Source organism: Sphaeramia orbicularis, chromosome 7 (assembly GCF_902148855.1).
Source record: "Sphaeramia orbicularis chromosome 7, fSphaOr1.1, whole genome shotgun sequence".
Classification (NCBI taxonomy): Eukaryota; Metazoa; Chordata; class Actinopteri; order Kurtiformes; family Apogonidae; genus Sphaeramia; species Sphaeramia orbicularis.
This window is the reverse complement of record NC_043963.1, coordinates 748,601-769,167: the sequence shown is the minus strand read 5'-3', so window position 1 is coordinate 769,167 and position 20,567 is coordinate 748,601. Positions and strand designations below refer to the sequence as shown.

The window sequence follows — 20,567 nt, the reverse complement described above, 5'->3', positions numbered from 1 at the left end:
GATGTTTTGGTGTCGACTGCACAATGGGTCCAAATGACAAAAACAGGGAAAAAGTGCTTTTGGATCAGGTCCTGGGTTTTCTCTCAGGTTCAAGCTGAGCCTCAGGCAGTGCAGTGTAGTTTCTGAGCAGTGCAGTGTAGTTTCTGGGTGGTGCAGTGTAATTTCTGGATGGTGCAGTGTAGTTTCTGGGCGGTGCAGTGTAATTTTTGGACAGTGCAGTGTAGTTTCTGGGCGGTGCAGTGAAAGTTGTTGCATCATCACGGCAGCACCATTCATTGAAAGGTCAAACTTTTCATCCTTAACATCTTTAAATAAAACAGAACAAATCTGGAGACCTATTTTTAATCCAAAATGGCGGATGTTGGTGGGTTCAAGATGCTTTTTGTGTAACTGGACCTGATACATAAATCTGTTTCATAGATGTCAAACCTCAAGCTTCATTCTTAAAATATTATTGAGACAGTTTTTTTCACAAACACAGAAAAACATCTGGGCAGCTTTGCAAAGTTGTGTGACTTTTTGAGGACATTTACTGTCCACTCTGTCCAAGCGGAGTTTTACTGAAACTTAGACCAGCGTGTGTCTGGAAGAAACCGTGTGAGATCAATGAATAGAACTGGTTTATGGAGCTTTAACGTGTGCAGTTTAGGGACAATGACACATGCAGTGAAAGGGGTTGAAATCTGGAGGATGAACCTTTTACCAGGTAGGTCTGATCCAGGTCTCATTCAGGTCTAGGGTTAGTCTGGATTAAACTACTGCCATCACAGATACATGACGGGGCCTCGGCATCGCTTGGATGACTTCAGTGGTCGTGAAAAGGTTGATTTGTTCGTGATTATTTTAAAAGTTGCTTCACTGTTGATTCAGAGGCTTTTGCACAAGCGAATGTCTGTGAAAATCCTCCTCCCAGTCTGTGTTCAGATCCAACCTCCTCCTCCTCTCCAGTCTGTGTTCAGATCCAACCCCTCCTCCCAGTTTGTGTTCAGATATGACAACAGTAATGTTTGTCCGCTGGGCGCCACAGAAAATTCTTCATTTTGTTGCAAACATATTAAAAATTTACAAAAAAAGTTGTAATACTTTCATAAAATGCCCAAATTAGAAAAGAAACCAAGTCATCATCTCACACTCGTAATCACATAAATGAAAACCAAGAACCAAATAAAAAATATGAAAAATACAAAACAGCCCAAGGAGTAGGTCATGTTAGTAGAAGCTCGTCACAACAATATTCATAATAATATCAGATGGTGGATGTTCAGACCAAAGGCCGAGCCCACGCAAAGACGGCAAAACACAACAGGCCGCGGGTGGAAACGGGTGGAATCCCAGAGGAGATTGAGCTTGGATGTGGTCATCAGCCTGAAACAGACATGACGCTGAATAAAAGTCACTTCAGCTTCTGCTTCAGGTAGGGTCAGAGGGTTAGAGGGTTAGGGGGTTAGGGGGTTAGAGGGTTAGAGGGTTAGGGTTAGAGGGTTAGAGGGTTAGGGTTAGAGGGTTAGAGGGTTAGGGTTAGAGGGTTAGAGGGTTAGGGTTAGAGGGTTAGAGGGTTAGGGTTAGAGGGTTAGGGGGTTAGGGTCAGAGGGTTAGAGGGTTAGGGTTAGAGGGTTAGAGGGTTAGAGGGTTAGGGTTAGAGGGTTAGAGGGTTAGGGTTAGGGTTAGGGTTAGGGTTAGGGTTAGAGGGTTAGGGGGTTAGGGTTAGAGGGTTAGGGTTAGAGGGTTAGGGTTAGAGGGTTAGGGTTAGAGGGTTAGGGGGTTAGGGTCAGAGGGTTAGAGGGTTAGGGTTAGAGGGTTAGAGGGTTAGGGTTAGAGGGTTAGGGTTAGAGGGTTAGAGGGTTAGAGGGTTAGGGTCAGAGGGTTAGGGTTAGAGGGTTAGGGTTAGAGGGTTAGGGGGTTAGGGGGTTAGGGTCAGAGGGTTAGAGGGTTAGGGTTAGAGGGTTAGAGGGTTACGGTTAGAGGGTTAGGGTTAGAGGGTTAGGGGGTTAGAGGGTTAGGGTCAGAGGGTTAGAGAGTTAGGGTTAGAGGGTTAGAGGGTTAGGGTTAGAGGGTTAGGGGGTTAGAGGGTTAGGGTCAGAGGGTTAGAGGGTTAGGGTTAGAGGGTTAGGGAGTTAGGGTCAGAGGGTTAGAGGGTTAGGGTTAGAGGGTTAGGGGGTTAGGGTCAGAGGGTTAGGGTTAGAGGGTTAGGGTTAGAGGGTTAGAGGGTTAGGGTTAGAGGGTTAGAGGGTTAGGGTTAGAGGGTTAGAGGGTTAGGGTTAGAGGGTTAGGGGGTTAGGGTCAGAGGGTTAGAGGGTTAGGGTTAGAGGGTTAGAGGGTTAGGGTTAGAGGGTTAGAGGGTTAGGGTTAGAGGGTTAGAGGGTTAGGGTTAGAGGGTTAGAGGGTTAGAGGGTTAGGGTTAGAGGGTTAGGGTTAGAGGTTAGAGGGTTAGGGTTAGAGGGTTAGGGTTAGAGGGTTAGAGGGTTAGGGGGTTAGGGTCAGAGGGTTAGAGGGTTAGGGTTAGGGTTAGAGGGTTAGGGTTAGAGGGTTAGGGTTAGAGGGTTAGGGTTAGAGGGTTAGGGTTAGAGGGTTAGAGGGTTAGAGGGTTAGGGTTAGAGGGTTAGAGGGTTAGGGTTAGAGGGTTAGAGGGTTAGGGTTAGAGGGTTAGAGGGTTAGAGGGTTAGGGTTAGAGGGTTAGAGGGTTAGAGGGTTAGGGTTAGAGGGTTAGGGTTAGAGGGTTAGGGGGTTAGGGTCAGAGGGTTAGGGTTAGAGGGTTAGGGTTAGAGGGTTAGGGGGTTAGAGGGTTAGGGTCAGAGGGTTAGAGGGTTAGGGTTAGAGGGTTAGGGTTAGAGGGTTAGAGGGTTAGGGTCAGAGGGTTAGAGGGTTAGGGTCAGAGGGTTAGAGGGTTAGGGTTAGAGGGTTAGAGGGTTAGGGTTAGAGGGTTAGGGTTAGAGGGTTAGGGAGTTAGGGTCAGAGGGTTAGAGGGTTAGGGAGTTAGGGTCAGAGGGTTAGAGGGTTAGGGTTAGAGGGTTAGGGGGTTAGGGTCAGAGGGTTAGAGGGTTAGGGTCAGAGGGTTAGGGGGTTAGAGGGTTAGGGTCAGAGGGTTAGGGGGTTAGGGTTAGAGGGTTAGGGGGTTAGGGTCAGAGGGTTAGGGGGTTAGAGGGTTAGGGTTAGAGGGTTAGGGGGTTAGGGTTAGAGGGTTAGGGGGTTAGGGTTAGAGGGTTAGGGGGTTAGAGGGTTAGGGTTAGAGGGTTAGGGGGTTAGGGGGTTAGGGTTAGAGGGTTAGGGGGTTAGGGTTAGAGGGTTAGAGGGTTAGGGGGTTAGGGTTAGAGGGTTAGGGGGTTAGGGGGTTAGGGTTAGAGGGTTAGGGGGTTAGGGTCAGAGGGTTAGGGCATTAGGGGGTTAGAGGGTTAGGGTTAGGGGGTTAGGGTTGGGGTTAGGGGAATCATATAAAAAATGTTTTGGCTCACATCATCTGTTTTCATTGTTTTTTGTTATTTTATTAAGAACATTGAACTGTCCAGAATATAGAAGAATAGACCTGGTCCACATGATCCTGGCCTCATTCTGTCAGAAACATCCACAGCGCTCCCTCCATCATCAGCCACTGGTTCCATCAATTTGTATCGAGTCAAACCCAACGGTGGGCTTTGCCTTTGGTCTGAACAGGGGTCCAAAGGGTCCAAGGGGTCCAAAGGGTCCTTCAGGTGCAGTGGTCTGACCATAGAAAAGGCTGATCAGCACCAGGACCCCTGATGAAGCAGACCCAACCTCATTTACAGATGCCCCAGTAAAAGGAGAACACACTGTACAGGTAATATCTACAGCAAAGCCATGCATTCGCCGGACCACAGGAAACAGACACGTTTCCCATCATGCATCAGTCGAATGCTGGTAAATATGTATATGAGGCTGTAATGGACAAACCACAGGCTTCTCTGACTCCAGTTACATCCATTAGAATGGACACATGAGCTGAAACTCAAAGTGCAAAAGAATGTGGAAAAGGAATTTAGTCTCCAATATCTGACTGCACATCAGTCCTCTGAGTCTGGGACAGGGTTAGTCCTCTGGGTCTGGGTCAGGGTTAGTCCTCTGGGTCTGGGTCAGGGTTAGTCCTCTGAGTCTGGGACAGGGTTAGTCCTCTGGGTCTGGGTCAGGGTTAGTCCTCTGGGTCTGGGTCAGGGTTAGTCCTCTGAGTCTGGGACAGGGTTAGTCCTCTGGGTCTGGGTCAGGGTTAGTCCTCTGGGTCTGGGTCAGGGTTAGTCCTCTGAGTCTGGGTCAGGGTTAGTCCTCTGGGTCTGCTTAGCAGGTTCTTTTGTGTCACTGTTCATCACCATGAGGTGGACACCATTTATTTCCTCCGAAAGTCACCATCATTTTTAGATGTTAAAGCGTCCCCACGTGGTCTACACAGTAAACACCTAGCATCCCCATGTGGTCTACGCTCAGCGTCCCCACGTGGTCAGCGCTCAGCGTCACCTCAGTCTCTTTTCAACCACGGCTGGACTCAGTCTGACCTTTGACCTTGTATGAACATTTCCACAAGTCAAGTCTGAACTGGGGTGAAATTAACCCTCTTTTCAACCTCCTTTGGAGCCTGAGGATTGGCTGAAAAGTTTAATGACACTAATGTCTGCTGGTTTTTAAGGGGTTTCAAACCATGATGCTAATGTTAGCTGATGCTAATGTAACTAACCCTAATCTATGATGCTGTTATCTGATGCTAATGTAACTAATCCTAACCTGTGATGCTAATGTTAGCTGATGCTAATGTAATTAATCCTAACCGATGATGCTAATGTTAGCTAATGCTAATGTAACTAGTCCTAACCCATGATGCTAATGTTAACTGGTACTAATGTAACTAGTCCTAACCTCACGGTGAAACCCAGCTGACACATGGGGGCGTATACTTGAGTGTATATGGGGATACTGAGGAGGAGCATTCACTGTCGGGTACAAAGGCTTAAACCCGCTCTGGGGACATCCCCCTGGTTCTAAAGGTCCAGTCCATCAGGACAGCGCCCCCTGCTGAAGGCAGTCAGCTGTTCTCCTTCAGCCTTTTTTGCTGAAAATAAAAGGTTAAAAAAACACCTGTAAGTTTTGTAATAATGGCTTTTTTTTAAGGTTTTACAAATGTTTATTGTCCATGAAGAAAGTCAACTCGTCAGTGACTTTCACAAATGACACTTTTTAAAGCCATAAAACTCTGGACCGGGGCTTTAACCCCCCCCTCTGCATATGGGATTGAAGACACTCATCAGCTGTTGCACAGGCCAAACCCTGTGTCCGACCACATTCACACCAACCACCAGAGCTCCGGACTCCAACCATGGAACGTCTGCCTCCTGTGGTTTTGGAATAAAAGGACTGGTCCTGTTCTCAGGAAAACCGGCAGCGAGTGTTCAGTTCGTAGGCACTGTTCCCTTCACGTCGTCTGGTCCCAAAACCTGTAGTCCTTCGGAACAACTCATAATTTCTGACTCACAATAAGACACGAAGAGTTCCTCCATCGCAGGAAAACCACAAACACATCCCTCACATGGCTAGGGTGACCAGGAATCCCACAATGCACCTGACTGCATCCATGAGGCCACACCCACATCCACGAAGACAAGCCATGGCGTAAACCCAAATTAAAGTCAGGTTTACTACAGTCAGGTTTATTACAGTCAGGTTTACTACAGTCAAGTTTACAACAGTCAGGTTTACTACAGTCAGGTTTACTACAGTCAGGTTTACTACAGTCAAGTTTACAACAGTCAGGTTTACTACAGTCAGGTTTACTACAGTCAAGTTTATTACAGTCAGGTTTACTACAGTCAAGTTTACAACAGTCAGGTTTACTACAGTCAGGTTTACTACAGTCAGGTTTACTACAGTCAGGTTTATTACAGTCAGGTTTACTACAGTCAAGTTTACAACAGTCAGGTTTACTACAGTCAGGTTTACTACAGTCAGGTTTACTACAGTCAAGTTTACAACAGTCAGGTTTACTACAGTCAGGTTTACTACAGTCAAGTTTATTACAGTCAGGTTTACTACAGTCAAGTTTACTACAGTCAGGTTTATTACAGTCAGGTTTACTACAGTCAAGTTTACAACAGTCAGGTTTACTACAGTCAGGTTTACTACAGTCAGGTTTACTACAGTCAAGTTTACAACAGTCAGGTTTACTACAGTCAGGTTTACTACAGTCAAGTTTATTACAGTCAGGTTTACTACAGTCAAGTTTACAACAGTCAAGTTTACTACAGTCAAGTTTACTACAGTCAGGTTTACTACAGTCAAGTTTACTACAGTCAAGTTTACTACAGTCAAGTTTACAACAGTCAAGTTTACTACAGTCAAGTTTACAACAGTCAGGTTTACTACAGTCAAGTTTACTACAGTCAGGTTTACTACAGTCAGGTTTACTACAGTCAAGTTTACAACAGTCAGGTTTACTACAGTCAAGTTTACTACAGTCAAGTTTACGACAGTCAGGTTTACTACAGTCAAGTTTACTACAGTCAGGTTTACTACAGTCAGGTTCATTACAGTCAGATTTCTTAAAGTCAGATTTATTAAAGTCAGGTTTATTATAATTTATGTCATTCATCTATTCTAAATTCATCAATCAGTTTATTGCAATCTGGTTTGTTGTGACCTGGTTTGTTGGGATCTGATTTATTGGGATCTGGTTTACTGGGATCTGGTCACCCTAGTCAGGGCTGGACTCTGTGGTCCTGGTCTTGGCAGTTCTGTTCTACCTGTGGGGGAAGTGGATGTGGAAGTAACACAAGCTCAGTAACTTCCTCCTCCCGGCTCTCAGTGCCCTCCTCTTCACCAGGCGGCCATTTTGATAAACCTGCATCTGTCTTCCTCCTTCTCCTCCTCCTCTTCCACTTCTCCTCCCCCTCCTCCCCCTCCTCATCTGGTTCCCTCTCACTACCGCCCCCCAATGGTGGCTCGCAGCAGGGTGTCGGACCGCTGCCACCTCACTGGACTTCTGCCTCCTCACACGACTGTACTGATCCGACTGACGGGTTTTGACTTGGACCCACCCCCTTGAGGCCCCCCCAACCCTCCTCCCAGGTGTGGGGAGAGTGGGGGGGCGGTAGATGGGGGTGGTAAAGGGGAGTGTGGAGGCGGAGGTGGGATGGAGGAAAGCGGCGGGTACTGGAAAGGCTGCGGTGGTGTCTGGCTTACGAGGCGCGCTGAGGGCGCCTGTGGAGGAGGTGTGGAGAAGATGAAGTGGGTGGAGGGGGAGGCGGAGGGGGAGGGGCTGAGTGGGGAGTGTATGTGCATGGCGTGATTGTGAGAGTGTGTGTGAGCGTGAGGGTGGGGCTGCGAGTGGGAGACGGTCAGCGGCAACTTGGTGACGCTGGCGCCACCCGGCCGGCCCGCCGTCGGGTGGGAGTGGTAGAGTCCGTGTGGGGTCGTAGGGGTAACGGGGGAGTGGGGGGACAGCGGCGGAGGTGTGATGAAGCCTGAGCCCCCCCCCCACCCCGCCGCTGTAGCGGGGGTGGACGGGGCCTTGTTGGATCCTCTGATGGGTAAGAGAGGGAGCGCAGCCGGATGGGCCTTGCCGCCGCGGAACGGACGCTCGGTGCGACAGCACCTGGTGCTGCGGGGCGGCACTCTGCATATGGTAGCGGTGATGGTGGTGGTAGGGTGGCGGTGGTGGCGTCTGCTGTTGCTGCCCAGTAACTCCTCCTCCTCCACTGTTGCCGTGGCAGTACTGGGCGTGCAAAGCCTGGAGCTTGGATGGCACCCCTGCCGTACCGCCGCCACCCGAGTCTGACTGGCCGATGTTGGCCGCGGGGGAGGGGCAAGGGGATGGGGAGGAGGGGTGGGGGATTGGAGGTGCGGGAGCGGGGTAGTGGGGGGGTGACGATATCATCAGGGGACTCGGGGGACCCTGTGGCGTCGGTGACATCATCGTCAGGGGACCAGGAACTTTCCCTCGTCGGCTGCCAAAGAAGTTCCCTAGAAGGCCCCCGCCTCCAGCCGGACCCCCGACTCCACCCGCCATCCCGCCTACGCCCCCAGCCCCGACCCCGCTCGCGAGCTGGGAGGCGGCGGCCCCTCCCTGGTTGTGACAGAGCCCCGGCCCACCCCCCACCCCTGTACCGGGGCTCTGAGTAGGGCGGTGCGGCCGGTAAGCTGCAGGAGACAAAGGGACCATCATGGGGCTGTAGGACAGGCCTCCGACAGGAAGAGGGCGCTGCTGATGAGGCCGAGGGCTACTAATGATGGAACCCTGGCAAGAAACAATAGCACAAACCCACAGAGTTGAACTTCCAGGACCAGTTAGCCACATCCAGCCACCCATTACACCAAGAAAAATGATGTTCACACCAAAACAGATGCAAAGAATATACAAATACAGATGCTGACACATGAAAATCTGAACAGATTCAGATTTTTTACTGTGAATGACGACAATAAAGTCCAACATTCTCTGTTGTGTCTTCTATTTGCAAAAGTCCAGACAATGGCCATTTCTCAATATGTGTTCTTGTCTGTTCTTCTGTTCTCACATTCTCATGAAACGTCATCAGTCGTGGCTCTAGTTCTGTTCCATTTGAAAGTTTGCAAAAACCTAGAACCCATGGAATACCCGGATGTTGTTCTGTCGGCTAGCTTTAACATAAACCTAGAACCCATAGAACAGGACCAGGAGACAGGGTTAAGGTCACCAGAAGCAGGAAAGGGTTAAAGGTCACCTGGACCGGGACAAGGTTAAAGGTCACCAGGACCAGGAGACAGGGTTAAAGGTCGCTGTACTCAGACTGTACTCTGCGTTCTTGATATTGAGAAACGGCCATCATGACAAAGGCAGAGACATAAATAAACAAAAACACATCATCAAACATGCTTGTACAGAGGTCACATGACACGTACAATAAGCCCCGCCCCTGCTCAAACTTACTTCAATAGTACTGTCCAATGAGCCCACACTGTTCCTACGACCTCGCTTCCCTGTTAGCCAATCAGAACAAGGCAGTGTGTGAGGTTAGTCAGAAACAGCAACATACGAACAAAGAGCAGAGGATCACAAGGAAGAACCAGACCATCATGGACCCTCATGGACTCATGGACCATCATGAACCATCATGGACTCATGGACCATCATGGACTTCTGGACCATCATGGTCTCATGGACCATCATGAACCATCATGGACTCATGAACCATCATGGACTTATGGACCATCATGGTCTCATGGACCATCATGGACTGGACTTCATCTGTTCTAAAACAGTCTCAGTCTTGGACACACAGTGACCAGCCGTCCAGTGTCTAATCATTAGTTTGTAGTTCCTACAGGTGTCCAGAAGGTGGAGACACATCTCCATAGTATTATATCAGTATTCGCTCAGACTTCTTTTTTACTGGCTGACATGTCAGATGTGGTTCATATGTGTGCCGTGTTTTCTGCGTGTTGAATTACACATGTTAAGTGGGTGTGTCCATCCTCACCTGTGTCGGACAGGTCTCTCAGGGATGAACTCAGCGCTGTTCGCTTCAGTCCGTCCACTGAGGCGTACGTGTCATCCAGGCTCGGTCTACCCACCGTTCCATTCACCACCTCACTCTTCACTGGGCCGCTGGTGTTGGCCCCACCCCCATGAGTTCCGCCTCCTGGGCCGCCACTCGTCAACACGCCAGGACGCATCACACCTTTCTGCTTCTCCAGTTCAGCTGGACGGACACAAGACCAAGGTCACCTTCAGGAACTCAGCATTCAGTGGAACTATGACTAGGACTACAACAGTACTACAGAGCTAGTACTACAGAACTACAGAACTAGCACTACAGTAGTACACAACTAGTACTACAGTAGTACCATACTAGTACTACAGTACTACAGAACTAGTACCACAGAACTAGACAATTAGTACTACAGTAATACAGTACTAGTACTACAGTACTACAGAACTAGTACTATAGTAGTACAGTACTAGTACTATAGTTCTACAGAACTAGTACTACAGTACTACAACACTAGAACTATAGTACTACAGAACTAGAACTACAGTAGTACAATACTATCACTATAGTGCTACAGAACCAGAACTACAGTACTACAGAACTAGTAGTGCAGTGGTACAGTACAAGTACTATAGTACTACAGTAATACAGTACTAGTACTACAGTACTACAGAACTAGTGGTACAGTAGTACAGTATGAGTACTACAGTACTACAGTAATACAGTACTAGTACTACAGTACTACAGAACTTGTAGTACAGTAGTACAGTACTATAGTAGTCCAGTCCAGTAGTCCAGTACTTACATTCTACTCGGTACTTCTCCATGTCTTGGACCTCTGCGATGCTCTCTCGGAGGTCCGAGGTGAACCGGGCTCGGTCCTGTTGACTTGGAGCCGTGAAGACGATCAGAACCTTCCTCTCTCCTCCAGGATTGGCTGATGTCAGTCTGATACCGTGAGGATAGTCTATGGAAAAGAACACACACCTGTGACCTCTGACCTCCACGTCAACATGTGAATATGAGGATGAGGAGCCTAACCCAGAAAGCTCTACCCCTACCCCTAACCCTACCCACCTGTTATTTCAACCAGCCCACCCTAATATGACAGGATAGAACCAGCCTTGGTCCTAACCCTGCACTGGACTGGACTGGACACACTGTCTTATACAATTCCTTCTACATACAATAGACATAGTTTGGATACACATGTTCTTTAGTGATTTGATATTTTCTTTTTTTTATTTCTATCTAGCTGAGAACTACCTCCAAGGAAAATGTCGTCATGTGCACATAATGACAGTAAACATTGTAGAGTCTTGAATGTGTGGTGTGGGCTTACAGGTGTTCTGGAAGGTGTGCACCTGCATGTCCACCAATGGAAACGATTGTCTGAAACTGTACGTCACTGAAGTCTTCTTCTTCTGGAAGATCTTCGTGACCTGCAGAGGATGATGAGGGTTAAGGTTAGGGTTAGGGTTAGGGTTAGGAAAGTCCAAAGCAGAGTGTAAACATGGATGACATTGGACAGAAACCACCCAGCAGAGGTCAGAGGTCATCAACTGGTCTGAAGTCTGGTCTGGTCGAAGTCCAATCAACCTAAACCCTAACCCTAACACTAACCAAACGACCCCAACACCCCTGACCCTAAACCTGACCCGAACCCAACAATAACCTAACCCCAACTGTAACGCCAACCCCAACTAGGGCTGCATGATTTTGGCAAAAAATAAAATCCTGAATTTTTCCTCTAAAAACTCAATTTTCAATTTCAATTTTCGGATAAAACTACAAAAGACAAAACAAGTCAGCATGTCACTTCCGTGAGCCGCCCACAATGCAAGGCACTGCTCCCACCTCAAATCTGTGATGGGATCATTTGATGAACCCACAGAAGTTTTTTTTTTTCCATTAAATCTTTATTGAATGAAGTACAGTATACAGTACAAACGATGTATACAACAAGAAAATAACATCACAAGTTTGCCAGGGGGAATACACTACAGCCTTTTTGTTCCAGATTTATCAAACAGCTTTGAATAAAGTTCAACATCTTTCAAAAAATAAATAATATTTGGTTTTGTGTTACAGAACTTACATTAGTGAATGACAAAAAAAGCAAGTAAGAGGACTAAATTAATTTTTTTTTTTTTTTTTAAAAGTTGTTTTTTTACTTTTCTGGGCATCTGGCCCACAGCAGTGACACCAGTGTCAGTCAGTGACAGACAGCAGTTGTGTGTGCGTGGACCACAGAATATGAGTGATCCACATGTGGTTCTATTTAAACTGGGGGATCCGTGCGTGAAGCCACGGCTTACATTGCTCTAAGTACTGCGGGCTCATTAACAGATTTAAAGTCCGGTCATTACATGGACTTCTGTGACAGACTACTGTCACTGATAGGAGGAGGAGCCTACAGTAGACCGCAGGCGCACAGCCCGGAGGCACGACAAAGATGAAATCGATTTGACAATTTCCCCTTTTTAAAAAATCATCCTACTTAAAAAATCCGCTTTACCATGAGCAGGTCGTTGAACAGGAAGACTTCTCGCTGATGAACGCCGCTCCTCTGGCCTCGGTTCGGATCCGGAACCTCAAACAGCTGACAGCAGCAGACCAGCCTGCGATGAGGCAGCGACAGCACCTGGAAAAGGTCCGAATGGACGGCAGGGACCATCAGCGGGTGGTTCTGGACTAAACCGGCCCCACCAAACATCCTGTCCAGACCCTCAAACGGTACCACTTTCCGAACCTGATGGATCCTTGTACTAAATGAATCCAACAATGATTCAGACCTGGTTCTTCTGGGTTCAGCGGGACTGGTTTAGCTCTAAACCCAGTCCAGTTGAACCCAGAAGAACCGGGACCTGGGCACAGGAGAACCTACACCCATTACTCAGAATGTCTCACCTGCGCTTTATTAACACTGAGTACCCACCAATCACAAACACTGCTTAATGACCAATCAGCTGATTTGTGTCCTGATCCCAGATTATGACATCACTTCCTGTTTCTGTCTCTGCTCCTGAAAACCCTGAGGACGATTAGAAATGGCAGCATTTATGTTTCTTGAATCACTTGTTAGGTCCTAAAGCCTGGGCTCTTAGTCTTTATTTGCTGCTTTTTATTTAAACTGAGGCTGAAATGAAAACAAAACTCCATTATTTCACACAGAATCACATTCCTAATCCTAAGATCCTCCCCCTCCAGCATTTCTGAGGTTTAGAGGTTCTACAGATGTTCTACAGTGGTCCTACAGCGGTTCTACAGTGGTTCGACAGCGGTCCTACAGTGGTCCTATAGCGGTTCTACAGTGGTTCCACAGCAGTTCTACAGTGGATCCACACCAGTTCTACAGTGGTTCTGCAGCGGTTCCACAGCAGTTCTAGTCCTACCGGCTTCTTCCCGACCACCATCCTCTCCACGGCCTGGACCTGAGACACGTGGTCATCGTTGGTCCTCAGCTCCCACTTCTGGATCCGGCCATATATGGACACCAGCAGGTCCCGGGGAATGTCCTGTCCGTTGTCCACACCTGTGGAAACCATGTTGCAGAGTTTAAGACAATCTTTTTTTTAAACTTAGGAAACAGATCTCCATGTTCTCCAACAGAACCTGAACAGAATCCTTTCATTTCAGACCTGTTCTTCTTGAACTAACTTTATTCACAGTTAAACACGTTCATTTTATTGTGAGTGGGTTTTTTTTTACAGTATTTATTGATTATGTTCATTTATGCTGATGATGTGACTGTATTTTGAAGTTTTTCATCTTGTTATAAAACTAATCCTAAAGGCTATGTTGATGGGATGTCAGAGGCTGGTTTCCATGGTGACCCCACTCAGTCTTTCCTCTGACCCTGACCCTCGGTGACACTGACCCCTGAGGTTCTTGATGAAGTCCTCTAGCTTCATCTTTCTTTCCGGTTTGACGTTGGGGCTGTACATGTCTGTGTTGAGGAGGATGATGGCGAAGGCCAGGATGAAGATGGTGTCTGGGTTCTGGAACTGTCGGATCAGAACCGGATTGCAGACGCAGTACCGCTGACTGGAGAGAAGACATGAACACAGGAGGTCAACAGGTTTCATAAAGCGGTTGGATGTGGGTCCACAGCGCTGGACGGTACCTGAAGGCCTCCACCAGACGCTCCACACGCTGAGCTTCACCCTGAACCTTAATCTGAGCCTGAAACTTCCGCAGAGCGTCGTCCAGATCCATCCCCGAGAAATCCATCTCATCCAGAACACAGCTGAGGAAAAAGACACAGCAGATGCATGAGCAGCTCACAACACAACGCACAACAGGCCCAGTCAGCTGGAGATGGGCGGAGCCCTGGGGTTGGGGTTAGGGGTAGGAGGGACAGTGGACCCTGGTCCAGTCCACGGGTCAGGGTTAGGGTCAGAGAACTTGGGTTATGATGTGACGCTATATGCATAAAATTGGATTGATTGATTGATTGGTCATCAGTGCTGGATATACAGATGGGCGTGGTCAAGGGCATCCTGGATGGACCGCCCACTCCTGTTTGATTCCTAACTGTTGAAGCAGACCTGTTTCAGACAAATCTTCCCCATAACTGTGGTCCTGATCACAGTGGACCCTCACCAAACCACTGGTTCATGTGGTGGGTTTCCTACTCACTCCAGGACGTCTTTGTTGAACTGCTGCCGGCTGCCCAGAAACTCTCCGATCATCTGTCTGCTCAGGCCTTTCCTCTCCAGGATGAACCTGGCGATGCCCACCGGAGTGTCCGACACGAACCCCCTGTCGATCAGGTACTGGATCCCCTTCTCCGGCTTCCTGCAGAAGGTGAAGGAGGTTCTCAGATTAACTGGTTTGATGGACGGGGTGGATTCCAAAACAACCCTCCGTTATGATCCGATAGACCACAGGTGTCAAACATGCAGCCCAGGGCCCAAAACCAGACCACCAAAGGGTCCGATCCAGCCCACAGGATGTATTTACAAAGTGCAAGTTAGGGCATCAAACTCAAAAAAAAAGATCATAATCAAGGTTATTATTGTTAAGGAAAACTAATGAAATGACGAAAACTAGAATTGAAAAAACATTTTCATTAAATGAAATAAATAAAAACTATACCTAAAAGACAAAAATGATAACTAAAACTGTATTGTGTGTTTACAAAACTAACTAAAACATATAAAAATTATAGATAAAATTCCCTTCGTTTTCGTCTTTGTCAATGTCGGATTGATAAAAAAGTGATTCATTTCGCTCTAGCAATTTTAGCTAGCGGCACCATATGGTACTTCATGGTCCGTCACTTCTTGTCACTTGTGGTTTACAAGGTTCTAATAGTTTTGGATTTTTCATTCTAGTTCAGTTTTATTTAGTTTTGACTTTTTTTCTCTAATTCAGTTCGTTTTAATTAGTTTTTAGAGCAGGTTTGCTAGTTTTTATTAGTTTTCATTTTTTTCTAAATGCTTAGTTGTAGTTCAGTTGTAGTTCAGTTGTAGTTCAGTTGTAGTTCAGTTGTAGTTTAGTTGTAGTTCAGTTGTAGTTCAGTTGTAGTTTAGTTGTAGTTCAGTTGTAGTTCAGTTTTAGTTCAGTTGTAGTTTAGTTGTAGTTCAGTTGTAGTTCAGTTGTAGTTCAGTTGTAGTTCAGTTGTAGTTTAGTTGTAGTTCAGTTGTAGTTCAGTGGTCTCTTTTCTCTTCTTCTCTGTGCTCCTATTCAAATCAATCCCAGACAGGACTCTGCTGCTTTAGTCTCCATGTTTCCAGGTAGAGTGGGGACCAGAAGACGACTGGAAACCACAAGTGAACACAAGTGACGGAGCAAAAAGTGTCGTATGGAGACAGCACAGAAAACTGAGAGAGACAAAGAAATCCATTTAACATCAATCTGACATTGACAAAGACCAAAACCAAGGGAATTTGATCCAGAATTTTTATCCATTTTAGTTAGCTTTGTAAACTCACAATACAGTTTCAGTTAGTTATGTTTTTTTCTTTTAATTGTAGTTTTTATTTATTTCAGTTAACGAAAATGTTTTTACAATTCTAGTTTTGGCCATTTTGTTAGTTTTCGTTAACGATTATAACCTTGGTTTGAACACAGGAACATTTTGTGATATAACATTAGATCCTGTTGTGATAAAAAAAAAAAAAAAATGTGTTTAGTATTTGTGCAGATTTCTGGAGTAATTCAATTCTTCAAGGAAATAATCATAAAAAAAAGAAACAAACAAAAAAATTTTCCTTTTGAACAGTATCATGATATATTGTGATATATTGTATTGTGATTTGTATTGTATCGCCAGATTCTTGCCGATACACAGCCCTACTCTTGACTAATTACCTCCGCCAAGGAGGTTATGTTTTTGCCAGGGTTTGTTTGTTTGTTTGTCTGTCCGTTAGTGTGCAACATAACTCAAAAAGTTATGGACAGATTTTGATGAAATTTTCAGGGTTTGTTGGAAATGGGATAAGGAAGAAATGATTAAATTTTGGTGGTGATCGGGGGTGGGGGGGCCCATGGGGGGGGCACAGACCAGAAAATTTCATCAAAATCTGTCCATAACTTTTTGAGTTATGTTGCACACTAACGGACAGACAGACAAACAAACAAACCCTGGCAAAAACATAACCTCCTTGGCATGGGGGGGCCCACGGGGGGGGGCCACTGATCAGCCTTGGCGGAGGTCTGCGCTCTCCGAGTGCTTCTAGTTTAAGATGTAATCGACTGGTATACGCGTAGGCGCATTCCAGCTACACTTGTTTAAAAAGAGTACAGTCGTGTACAATTCACTTCTGACCTGAGGGAAAAGGAACATTATCAGGACTAGGGATGTAACGATTACCGGTATAACAATAAACCACGGTAAAATTGCAGACGGTTAGTATTACCATTTAAATTCTAATTCTCATGATAACCGAGTTTGATTACTGCACTTTCACGGGAAAAAACCCTATATAAAGATCTGCTTTTATGTCAAATATTTGAGTATAGTTTGAATTTATTACAATTTTAATTTTCTATCCCTAATATTTGGAACCAATATTCACTTTTAAAGTCTTTGAAAAGGTTCGTTAAACATCTGTGTGTTATTTATGCAATAAATTATATACATTTTTCAAATCAGATTTTATATATTTTTTGTTTTTTGTCCTTTTGTGTTTTTATAGTAGGTTAAAGTGAAAAAATAATAGATACAGATGAAGTTGTGCTGAAAAAACAGATCCCAAACATGGGTATAGTAAACATTTGTTTCTATAGTATATAAAGGCCAAATCCAAAGGACTGAAAAACAGACAGAATAGACTCAGACCACTAAGGGTTAATATGTGAATGTTTCTGACACAGAAGGGACATTGGGACTGTCATTATATTTTATTATTATTTTTTTTTAAATACAACTTGGTTAAATTCTTTCAATGTGTGTATTAGTACTTTTTGAATATTTTGAGCACAATTTCAATAATACCGCAATAATAATGATAACCGTGACAAATTTGGTCACAATAACTGTGATATGAAATTTTCATATGGTTCCATCCATAATCAGGACAAAAGGACATTCAATGGAATTCACGGTAAAATCTGGCGCTGGTATGACAGCGGTCATCTGTGAAAATGACCGCAGTTAGAGGAATCTCACTTGTTGAAGAGGTTGAGTCCGATGCGGTACTGGCGCCGCTGCACCACGTCGTTGTTGAAGGCGGGCGAGTCCCAGCTGTGGCGGCTCTCCCTCTGGTACGTCTGCTTCCCCGGCGCTGCCCCTCCCATCGGCTCGCGAAGGCTGTCGCGCGACGACGAGCCGGAGCTGCAGTTGTTGACGGTGGTGTCGTCGTTGGAGTTGGTGGTGGTGGAGTTGACGCTTTCGTTGTCTCCGTCAGAGCAGAGCAGGTGGTGGTGGAGGTGGGCGTGGTGGTGGTGGTGGAGGTGGGCGTGGTGCTGCTGCTGCTGAGCGTCCATGTTGGGAATGGCGGAGGACGAGGAGGATGACAGCGAAGAAGGCGGCGGCAGCGGCGACGGGGGTGCGAGCGGCAGAACGGGGGACGGCAGCGGGGAAGAAGGGGGTTCCGGGTACGTGTGCGGGAGGTGGTGGTGGTGCTGGTGGTGCAGGTGGTGGTAGTGGTGCTGGGCCAGGTGGTGCTGCACGTAGGGGGCGGAGCCGTGGGCGTGGTGCATGTGCAGGATGTGCGGCTGGCTGTACTGCGGGTGGTGGTGGAGGACGGTGGGGAGGTGGGGGTGCAGCGGGTGAGGCAGCGGGTGGGAGGGCAGGGTCCGGGCGGAGGGCATGGATATGGACACGGAGGCGGGGCTTCGTGTCTGTCCCTGCGCCGTGGCCACCGAGCGTCCGTTGGGTTTGTGTTTGATGGTTCCCTGCGGAGACTCGGCTTCACTGCTCCCTCCTCCTCCTCCTCCTCCTCCTCGCTCATCCTCTCCACTCTCTCCTTCACCCCCTCCCCTCTGTTCTCTCTCTCCTCCCGCTCGCTCGCCTCCTGGCGTGTCCTGTTCGTAAACCAGACGTCCGATGGAGCCTCTTTCAGACCTGGAAGTCAAACACACACTGAGTCTCTACAGGCGACTGTGGGTGGGACAAACTGTTCAAGGCTCCTGATTGGCTGTACTCACCTGTCACTCATATCAACGGAGCTGTCACTGGGCGGCTCTATGGTCAGAACAGGGAGGTGTCCCCCTCCTCCTCCTCCTCCTCCTCCTGCTGCTCGTCCTCTGTACTCTCCTCGACACTCAGTGCAGGGGGTGCTGCTCCTGCGGGAGGTGCTGCTGCCTCCCTCCGTCTCTCTGCTGTCCTCCCTCCCCCCTGCTCCTCCTCCTCCCCAGTACTCGGTGTCGGAGCTGGAGGTGGGTCTAGACAGCGGTGATGAGGGGAGGCAGCCTTCGTCCATGTAGAGGGTGACGTCGCTGAAGGAGGTGGTGGTGCTGTCCTCGTGCATCGCTCCTCCCCTTCCAACTCCTCCCCCAGTCCGGACCACACGGCGCCGCGACAATGCGTCGCCGCGTTGCCAGCCGCAAGTTCTGTAATCTTCATCGTCTTCCTCCTCATCCTCTTCTCCTTCCTCCTCCTCCTCCTCTTCCTCCTCTTCTTCTCCTTCGTCCTCGTCCTCCTCCTCGTCCTCCTCTCCTTCTCCTCCCGCCTCCTGGGAGTCTTCCCGACCGGACTGACAGGTGAGGGAGTCGTCCATAGAGTCGGCCAACGACTTCACCTGCGCGCGCACAAACATTTCAACTTCTACACACTCTCATGGACACTGAACACTTTTTTATCATCATGGAAAAAAAAACACAAGAACGAGTCTGAGATTCCAAATTCAATAAACGTCAGAACCTACATGATACTTTCAGGATGGACAGAACCTGGTGGTACCCGAGGCAGTACCCTGTGGCTTTAAGGATTGTAGAACACAGGCCTGTCTGTCAGCCGCCTAGCCCCGCCCCTGGACCCAGAGCATCCGGCAGGTGTGTCTGTCAGCCACCTAGCCCCGCCCCCAGACCCAGAGCATCTGGCAGGCCTGCCTGTCAGCCGCCTGGCCCTGCCCCCAGCAGGCCTGTCGGTCAGCTACCTAGCCCCGCCCAATGGACCCAGAACATCCGGCAGGCCTGTCTGTCAGCTACCTAGCCCCGCCCCCAGCAGGCCTGTCTTTCAGCCACCTAGCCCCGCCCCAACTGGACCTTGGGCCGCCTCCTCCTTCAGGGTCGGATTTCAACATCTACTGTTTTAGTTGAATTAAACATTTAAATCCATCAAGTCGTTTCTCTTCAACGTCGCTGTTTTTCTCTTTTCTACGTTGACTTTTTTTCTTGTAAATTTGTGACTTGGCCGTCGTTTTTTTAATGTAAATTTAATTTAGTTTAATAGTTTAAAGTCACAAATTTACAAAGAAAATCTCTGAATATTTCATTTTTATTTGCTGGTAAATGTTTAACTTTATCATCTGAATATTCGTATTCAGGGAATTTGAGTTTTTATCATAAATGTTTGAGGCTGTGTGTGTGATCAAAAACAGCTGAGACTCATGGGTACTGTAGTATCGGACACCTGTTTCAGAAACGCTTTATTTAGCACAAATAAAAGTCCGACATTTTCATGATTAACAAAAAAAAAAAAAAAAAAAAAAAAAGGATCGTAGAACACCATGATGCTCAACTAAATATGAGACGGGGGGGGGGGGGGGGGCTTCCTTTCACTTGTCTGCCTTCTGTCCATCACACTCATTCATCTGCTGCTGTCCATCTACTGTTGTCCAATCATTTCACAGCCTTAATGACGTCAGTTTTGGTTGGAACGTGCTCACCTGTTTAGTGAAGGAGTCGTCCATGTCTCCGGCATCCTCTGACCCCTGCTGTCCCGTTGACCCCTGACCCTGAGGCTGACGCTCATCAAACGAGTACTGGACAGACAGATGGGGGCGGGGTCAGAGCTGGGCGGGGTCTCGGTGCTTTGAGTGTTACCTGTGTGTGTGTCGTTTACCTGGAGCCTCATGTTGGACAGGATGATGCGTCGGGTCATCCTGCTCTCCGATGCTGAGCTCCGCAGCTTCTCAAAATTCTTGTTCATACGATACTGACGAAACGCCGTCTGGATGGTCCTGGCGGCCCGCCTGGACACAAACTGACCCCCGTACTTCCTCTCCAGCATCTCCACCTGTCACATGACACGGCCGTCACAAGACTGGATGATAAACCGACCAACAGGAGCAGAGGTCTGACAGTCTGAACTAAACCAGGAGGTGGGAATGATCAAACTGAAGGTTAGTCCTTCTAAGTTTATTCTACTTTAGACCTGGAACCTGGTCCAGTTGGACCCTGTACCTTCTTGTCCTGGAGGTCTGTAGAGAGCTCATAGCTGTCAGATAAAGCCTTGCAGCGTTTGCTCTCCTCCTCCTCTTGCTTGCGCAGCGCCAGGCTGGCCGGCTGGTGTCGGCTACGCTGAGCCCAGGTCAGGCTCGCCGGACTGGAGGGAGAGACTGGACAGCTGCCCTGGGGGGGGGGGGGGGGGGGGGGGCAAGAGCGTAAAGGATTGGGAACCTCTCAACATTTCACCATGCTGCTGTCAAGTATTTCATCAATATATTTGCTTAGTTCTTTAACCCTTTAACTGGACCGTAGTGAACCATATTG

At 47.6% G+C, this 20,567-nt stretch overlaps 1 protein-coding gene and 1 long non-coding RNA gene across 2 annotated transcripts in view; both read right to left on the bottom strand.

Moving 5' to 3' along the window:
* Window positions 1-4,475: 4,475 nt before the first annotated feature.
* On the bottom strand, window positions 4,476-5,808 carry LOC115422278 (uncharacterized). Its single transcript, XR_003935816.1, has 2 exons — window positions 4,726-5,808; window positions 4,476-4,684 (listed from the first exon to the last, which is right to left on the bottom strand). It is a non-coding gene; the product is annotated as an uncharacterized LOC115422278 (long non-coding RNA).
* A 1,051-nt stretch (window positions 5,809-6,859) lies between these two features.
* Window positions 6,860-20,567, bottom strand: part of LOC115422239 (IQ motif and SEC7 domain-containing protein 2-like) — a 64,777-nt gene continuing 51,069 nt past the window's right edge. Inside the window, 16 exon segments of the mRNA XM_030138445.1 lie at window positions 6,860-7,476; window positions 7,478-8,227; window positions 8,900-8,949; window positions 9,450-9,671; window positions 10,267-10,428; window positions 10,804-10,903; window positions 11,980-12,105; window positions 12,857-12,996; window positions 13,342-13,508; window positions 13,588-13,710; window positions 14,103-14,261; window positions 17,080-17,976; window positions 18,060-18,652; window positions 19,742-19,837; window positions 19,918-20,091; window positions 20,259-20,426. Coding sequence (XP_029994305.1) covers window positions 6,982-7,476; window positions 7,478-8,227; window positions 8,900-8,949; window positions 9,450-9,671; window positions 10,267-10,428; window positions 10,804-10,903; window positions 11,980-12,105; window positions 12,857-12,996; window positions 13,342-13,508; window positions 13,588-13,710; window positions 14,103-14,261; window positions 17,080-17,976; window positions 18,060-18,652; window positions 19,742-19,837; window positions 19,918-20,091; window positions 20,259-20,426 — 4,422 coding nt within the window. The 3' untranslated portion in view covers window positions 6,860-6,981.